At 40.0% G+C, this 8087-nt stretch overlaps 1 protein-coding gene across 1 annotated transcript; it reads left to right on the top strand.

Moving 5' to 3' along the window:
• The first annotated feature begins 1931 nt into the window (after window positions 1-1931).
• slc43a3a (solute carrier family 43 member 3a) lies at window positions 1932-7446 on the top strand. Its single transcript, XM_029510626.1, has 12 exons — window positions 1932-2121; window positions 3139-3268; window positions 3752-3798; window positions 4275-4351; window positions 4453-4545; window positions 4762-4901; window positions 5007-5152; window positions 5862-6005; window positions 6119-6226; window positions 6326-6512; window positions 6972-7095; window positions 7297-7446. The coding sequence occupies exons 1-12, from the start codon at window positions 1932-1934 to the stop codon at window positions 7444-7446; spliced, it is 1536 nt and encodes a 511-aa protein (XP_029366486.1).
• The last annotated feature ends 641 nt before the right edge of the window (window positions 7447-8087 follow it).

Genomic DNA, 8087 nt, shown 5'->3' with positions numbered 1-8087 from the left:
GAAACTTTACATCATTACTATTTGCATATAGATTTGAATCGTATCTTTTGTCCTAAATGAAAAACGCCGGTTGTCTGTGCAGCTCTGACATTGCCCTCATGTGGTCAGATAATGAAAGGGCTGCTCCAGAGCAGGAAAAAAGGTCTGTAAAGTGATAGCATCATACTATAAAACTGAATTTATGTTAGTGCTGTAAGTATGGTCCCAGTGATTTTTATGGGATTGTTATATAACTTTACTTTAACTTTACTCCTCAATAGTTTGTTTTACATTCTACAAACGAATCCGATATGTGTGTAAAAACCTCATGTGAAAATTCATTGTAGATGAGGACAAGTGCGGTGAAGCTTTCCAGTCAAAATGATATCAAGTTAAGGAAGCATAAAACAGAAACATTCAAATGAACTATAGTGTGTGAATAAATGTACAAGAAGTTACATTTTCTGATTGTGCCATTTTTGAGATGGATGAAATTTACATGAGTATTTCCATCAAAAGCTGCTTTATGCTTCTAATTCTGAGAGTTGAGAAGGCCCACGCTTGTTATTTCCCATCTTTACTGACCATACAGATATTTGGTATTTTGAAATGTAACTTTGCTGAAAACCAATAAATCTTCACAATTTGCAACCAAGTTAGAGGTGCCAAATGTTTGAAAAATATTCACCATTGAAATTAATGGTTTTATGATTTCTATGAATAATTTCACCATTAAAATTCAGAGCGACCATTACCATATTAATGTGTCTATATCATGATGCTTCATAAATACTAACAATAAGTAATAAGACAACTATATAAAATATACATGTAACATAACACATTACATTTTTCATTATTTCAAATTAAAATTTTGGTAAATCTGTATAATGAAGAATTTTAAGACTATTTGAAAATCTTTTTTAATATTTTTTTTATACGATATCACCAGTTAGCCTAAACATGCATGTCTTTGGACGGTGGGAGGACACAACACCTGTTGTGTGTGTGTGTGTGTGTTTTTTTTGCAGTCTAAAATCTAAAATTTCAACAGTTAGTTCAAAGTGAACTTGGTTAATTAATATGCCTTTATCGAAAGGTATAAAACAAATAATAAACAACAAAAAGCAGGCACATCCCAAAATCTCAAAGCTGGATGCCAGATAAAACAGGTAAAACATGAGAAAAAGAAGTAAAGTCTGCACACCAGCCACAGCTCCAGAGAATAAATGTATTATCACCAAATAGTAACGTTTCAGGTCAGAAGACCCTTCCTCAGACTGGAAATGTACAGACTTTACTTCTTTTTCTCATAAAAGAAATAACAGAAAATCCGTTTGATTAGCCTGTAATCTAATACACAATTAAACGGCAATGGAAAATTACAGTGTTTCCCACCATATGTCCACTTGTGATTATATCTGGACCCCAGACAGAAATGCAGCTCTACCTGTCAGACACACAGGCTGCAGCTCAACGTGCAGAGTCCCCCCACACACAATCTGCCATGTTTAACTGTGCCATGTGTCATTGCACATAGATTAGGTGATCTAATCTGGATTACAGTTAGCACCGCCCGGTGTCAACTGCCGCTCTGTCTACTGTCCTCATGTTAGGGGTATGTGCTGAACATGAGGGAGACAACCAGCAGGGACTACAACTATGCAAAGAACATAAAGAAGACAAAAGCAAAGATATGTATTAAAAAAGAATGGTGAGACTTTATTTTATTTGCTGGTGCTGTAAAGTGTAAAGAAGTTATCATCTCACTCATATCGCTTCTGCTTTTTAATCTGGCAGAGACCTGAAGTCGCATGGATCCGTTGAAACATCAGAAACTCCATCAAACAAAACAAAAGAGAGGAAGCGAAATTGCTGCTTTCTCAGGATAAGAAACTCTCACTGTGAGATAGGATTTGACCGTTTGGAGCTCTGCACGGTGGCAGTGAACCATGCAGGGGCACGAGGTTGGCACCAGGCTGCTCTACTGGCTGACTCTGGCCTCAGGGATGCTGGAGTGTCTGTGCTTTGCTGGCGTGGTGTTTGGTTATGCTTCTCTGGTGTTTGTGCTGAAGGAGGACAGGTACTTCGGTCAGCTATGTGACACTGTCCCAGGTGCCAACAGCACGGTGACTGTCACAGGTGGGTGACACGGGGCGGCGGGGGAGGGTACAGTCTCAGAGGTGATGGTTTTGCTTGGTTGCCCATTGAAGTATTCCTGCAGGGTGAAGAGCAGACGGATGTCAGTCTTTTATTTTAACGGTATGGCTTAGACAGAAGGAAATAAATTCCTCTGAGATAACGTTTGAGCTAGATGAGAGCTATTCGTCCTGTTTTGTTTTGTTTTTTTTTCTTATTTATTAAAAGAGAAAAATTTCTAACTCCTTACCAGCTAAAGGCACACACTGCTTAAGTCACTTTCAATTTTCATGAATTATATTGATCGATTTAATAATTGAAATTTGGTGACTTGGAAGCAGAAAAGCAACAAACCACACTGTTGTACTGTAACTTTCTCGTTCTTATCGGAGCAAAATCTTCTTGACTACCTAACAATTTTAAGTCCATCATTTGATCTGCTTCCTTGTTGACTCTTTACCTGCTCGTATTTGTCCGCCTGAGGAATCAAAAATAAAGAGCAAAAAGAGGCAGAAGAGACCTGAACTTTGGGATAATCATCTTTGCATCTGTCAGTATAAGCTTTTGTTTCATATTTCACTCACCAATTGAATTCATCGTTGTGCTTATTTTGAATAATGCAACTTAAATGGTTGGACACTATCAAAAGCATGTGTTGCAGAAGCTTAAAGTGAAAAGCTCTTTTCTCTGTTGACTGTCAACTGAAAGATTATAACACCTGTTTGCTTTTGTAATATTGAAAGTGATGACAGATGATGAAAAAAAAAACAGTATTAATAGACTGCAGGTGAATTAATACCAATGGATAGCTATCAGCGCTTATTAGCTTATCAGTGGCAACCTCTCAGAAAAATGCACAGCATGGTCTTTAATTTTCTACTGGAGGGAAAACTGAGTGGAGGTGAACACACACGTGGTGATGTTCTCATCCGTCTATGTCTAATCTGCTCAATGTTCTCCCACAACTGACCAAAGTATCTTCGTCTCTTACTCCTGTTTTCTTTTTCTTCTGTCTTGCAGACTGTAGTCGGCAGGATGAGAAGTTCTCTCTGGTCTTCACCATCGCCTCGTTCCTCAACAACTTCATGACCCTTGTCAATGGTTACCTGTTTGATCGATTTGGGACCATGGTGACGAGGCTGCTAGGAATGTGAGTTCATGGGAGCAAAAATAAAACTCCCACGGCTAACACCTAACGTGCATTAGTTTTTAAGGATCACATTGTTGCTTCTAAAGGATTTATTGTTTGTCAGTAATTTTAACTCTGACCTGCTGAGCATCCTGAGATTAGTGGCTGTGATTTTTATAACATGATATTGGCCTGAAATTCAACAGGGAAAACAAGAGTCTAACAATCTGAAATAAGGAGTTACTGCGGTGGGCAAAAGTGAGATAGCCTGTTCTACTTTTGATTGTCCACACAAACATTCAGGTGCCAATGGTTGATATATATATATATAAAACATGGTGGCATGGGTTGCATGCACAGAGAGAACATGCAAACTCCACACAGAATGTTATATCTCATATTTTGACTTTCCTTTTGTTGATCAAGTCAAGTCAGTGTGTATTTTTCAGCTAAAATGAGGGCAGTACAAACATGGTTGTTCAAAATTTTGTCATATTTCTCCAGATGTCTGTACACTACTGGAACACTGCTTGTGGCCTTCTCAAGTGCGGGTAATTGCATAAAAGCACACACACGCACAGTAAATAATACCATGACCACCAAAAAATGAACTGGTTCATCTGTCTTGTCTGTATCAATAGAAAGTTTCAACGGTTGACTCTCCTCATAATCATTTCAGAAGAAAAACATGTACACACCCATTGCTCCTTCCTCCGATATCTCGGAGTTGGAAGTACTCACTTCAGTCTCTCCTCACAAATGCACATGAGCAACACACAGTACAACAAAAGCATGTTTGTCCAGTTATAGTTTGCACAATATATTACAGTCAGGTAAGTAGAAATGGAACCTGGTAACTACAATGGCAATTGGTGTTTTTTTTTTTTATCATCCAAGCAAGTGAATAGAGAAGATAATTCATGCTTTAATTGTATTGAGCCCATATTTCAATGCTGTACGTATCTAGCAAAACCAAAATGAAAGATAAAAGGAATAGGATAATAGTTTGTGGTCCTCTGTCCTGTAGCACTCTCAGAGCTCCTTTTTCCTGCCTTGTCCTTCATCTCTGTGGGAGGAATTCTGCTGCTTCTCACTAACATGCAGGTGACTACGCCTCCCCTAAATAAAACTAAAGATACACTCAACAATTTGATTACTGAGTGAACCAGTAAGAGTTTTTCCTGATGTGACTCTGTGTCTGGAAGGTAGGCAACCTGTTCCCAGCTCACCGCTCCACCGTTATCACCTTCTACAACGGGGCCTTTGACTCCTCAGCAGCTGTGTTTCTAATCATCAAGGTGAAACAGTCATGTTGTTCGTCAACATATGTGTTTGAAGTTGTTGTCTAAACTCTCAGTTTCCATAAAACTATATTTTTATGTTCAAATGAAATTACAAATACGTATATTTGTATTTTTATTTGAGTGAAAAGAAACGCATAAATCAACTTACAGAAAATGGCTGCTTTCTCTTTCCTTGCAGATTAACCAAATCCCTTTTCTTCTGTTTTTCAGGTGCTGCATGAACAGGGAATCGGCCTTCGCTCCTCTTTCCTCGTTTTGACCTTCAGCAGCATCATCCACCTGCTGAGAACCTTCCTGCTGATGCCCAGAAAACACATCCCATATCCTCCGCCACCAAGCTTCACCTACGGGTGAGAACATTACATCAACATTGGAGCAGCTGTTTCCCCTGAGCTTCTCTAGATAATCTTCATGAAGGAGATCTCACGCTTATGTCAACTTTTTCTGATCCTCAGAGTAAATTGTGGAAGGGGCAACACCTACAGCATTCAAAAGTTTGAAGAGGGAGGTATGACAACAGACTCGCAGAATCCCAGTGGGAGGGAGTTCACATCAGCACCAGCCCCTGAGCTCAAGGCAGAGGGCCCAGACTCTGCAAACGGTACTGTAACAAGCCTGATGCTGAGCTCTGCTGCAGCAGACTTCACAGCAGTGGCATAACCTTACTCATCCTCGCTCTGACTCCACTAGCTGCAATTGCACCTGACCTCTTCCACTACCCCAAACACACATAACTAAATATTACAAAAAAGACTCAAACATAATGAAGGATTAAACACATGGCAAACTCCAAACCGTTTGCCGCCACCTCCTTGGCCCAGTCTGTTAAGTGGACTTGCTTCAGCAACAGTTACTTGTGTGCATACTATGAACCACCATGGAAGTAGACCTCAGAGACAGAATGGTTGCTCAGGGTTCAAAATAAAAGCACATTATAAGAAAAAATTTACTTCCTGTATAAACTTGGTGTGGGAAAAAGGCCTCATTGTTCAACATCGACCATTTAAATGAGCATTGATGCAATCACATTACATCACATTAAACTAGAAACAGCTTTTTAACATGTGGAGCTGCAGAGGACAAAAAAAAAAAAAACAACCATAAAATAATACCGAAATCTGGTGCTTTTTCTTTACAAAATGTTGTCATACTGAGAGCTGTAAAAAAGATGATGATACACTGATCTGAATTTTAACTCAGCGCTGAGCAGATACAGGACAGTATAAAAGACAAAGCATGTTTGATGGGTCACAAATGGATGTTAACAAATGCAGCATCACACAGACTTTGATGGAAATATTTACATTTAGTGGCAAGTTTCCGGAGCTGTGTGTTGTCCTGGTTCTTCCTGTGGCACCTGCTGTGGTTGTCCATCATGCAGCTGAGACACTACCTGTTCATCGGGACACTCAACGCCACACTCAACCGCCTGGCTGACAATGACCCCGACCTGGGTAACTGAGTACACAACACTCTTTCCTACACATACTGACTGTGTGCGATCTAATGTTTTCTGCATGCTCTGTCTCCTCTTTTCCATTCTTCCCTGTGGTGGTGAACCTCTCAGTGAGTCAGTACACCAATGCTTTTGCCTTCACCCAGCTGTGCGGAGTGCTCTGTGCACCATGGAATGGACTCATCATGGACAGACACAAGGGGAAGCCTCTGGCTCCGGGTAAATCAAATCAGTGCAGTTAGAATGACATGCATGTGTTTGTGAGTGTGGACCAGAGTAACTTCACTTCTTTTTACTGAATTATTGTCCGTCCTGTAGGAGAGGCAGAGCACGAGGCCGACCTGCGCTCCTCCTCGCTGTCTCTGTTCCTAACCTCCCTGCAGTGCCTGCTTTTTTCTGTGTGTGCCTCCAGTCGTCTCCTCCCTCTGCAGTATCTCACCTTCATTCTCCAAGTCCTCAACCGCTCTTTCCTCTATGGCGGGAACGCGGCCTTCATTAGCATTGCGTAAGCACCTCTCTCTCTCACACACAGACAGAAGACAAAATACAAAGAGCAAAATTGACCTGGTGGAGTGATCATGACCTATCTAACTAAAAAAATATAAATAAAATAAAAATGTATCTTTACGTCTGTGAAATATGATTTGTAGGCCATCTCTGTAGCACCGCAATGCTGATGGAACAAACTATGTGCACATTTTACTTTTATAGGGAAAAAAATACTGGCATTTGGATTTTCACTTTGTCATATTGCAATTTGGTTTACACCATTTTTAATCAACTGTGTAAAGTCATCACGAAGACTGGTGAGGGACAAATGACACTGAACAGGAACAAAGTGATGCGTTTCTCAGAAAGCTTTTTCTTTGAATTATTTTGTCATTGCCCACGTGACATAACCCAACATAATACAGGTGTTAAGTCCTAACCCTAACCCTGTGCAAATGAAACGTCTCTGTCTCAGTTTTCCTGCCTGCCACTTTGGGAAGATGTACGGCCTGGTGATGTCTATTTCGGCTGTGGTCTCTCTGCTGCAGTACCCTTGCTTTTCCCTCATCAAAGGAGCTCTGGGTGGAGACCCATTTTTTGTAAGTGATGAAGAAAGTGTTTAGTTTTTTTTTTTTTTTTTTAGGTAGTTTTGAAATGAAAGATATATACCACACTCAGGCAAGAATATATTTTTGATCATTAATGTTAATTCCATTTGAAACTGTAAAGCGTGACCTCGTGCAGAATTAAACACAGTTTAACTCATTTCAGTTAATGAATGACAATTGGTTGTGCTGCAGGTGGACATTGCTCTGACTCTGCTGACTCTGCTGGTGTTTGTCCATCCATTCTACGTCTACATCCACTGCAGAAAACTCACCCTCCACAGGCAGAAGTACAGTCATACTGAAGCTGACAATGGCTCCGAACAGGCTGAATCCACGTTATAGAGGGATAATGGAGCAGATGTTTGAGAAGTTTTACTTTCCAGATGATTAACTACACGGCAAAAAACAAACAAAATACAAATAGACAAGACAAACAAGGCCAGAAAACACCATCATGTTGACATGTGTTGCAGATATAACACAACCAGCTACTCAAATGAATTACTTATACAACACAAGACGTGTTTCCAGGGGTCACGACTGGGCTGATGTATAATTACATGTACATGATAAATTATACACCCGCACTTAATCAAACTTTATTCATATGGCACTTTTATTACATAAAATGTAAAACAAAGTTCTTTAAAGTTAAAAACCAACCCCCATCCCCCATCATCACCACACGCACACCCAGCAGCTCATAATGTACAAAACTGTACACATCGTTTTTGGTTGGTTACTGAAGATCCAGGTGAGGAAACAATAACTAGGAGAGCTGTCTGCACCGAGAAATTCCACAGCCTGCAATCACTGAAACCACCCTCACCAGGACAGACGAAAAAGCCCACACCAAAGCCATGCAGCCATAGTGCAGAAACCGTCAACTGTCCAGTGGAATTGGTAAAAACTATAAAATGTGAAATCAATACATAATTTATAACTTGAAAAAAAGGACTCATAACAAAGATCAAAAGAAAAAA

This window comes from Echeneis naucrates, chromosome 1, assembly GCF_900963305.1.
Source record: "Echeneis naucrates chromosome 1, fEcheNa1.1, whole genome shotgun sequence".
Taxonomy (NCBI): Eukaryota; Metazoa; Chordata; class Actinopteri; order Carangiformes; family Echeneidae; genus Echeneis; species Echeneis naucrates.
The sequence above is the reverse complement of the archived record's forward strand: the minus strand, read 5'-3'. Positions and strand labels throughout refer to the sequence as shown.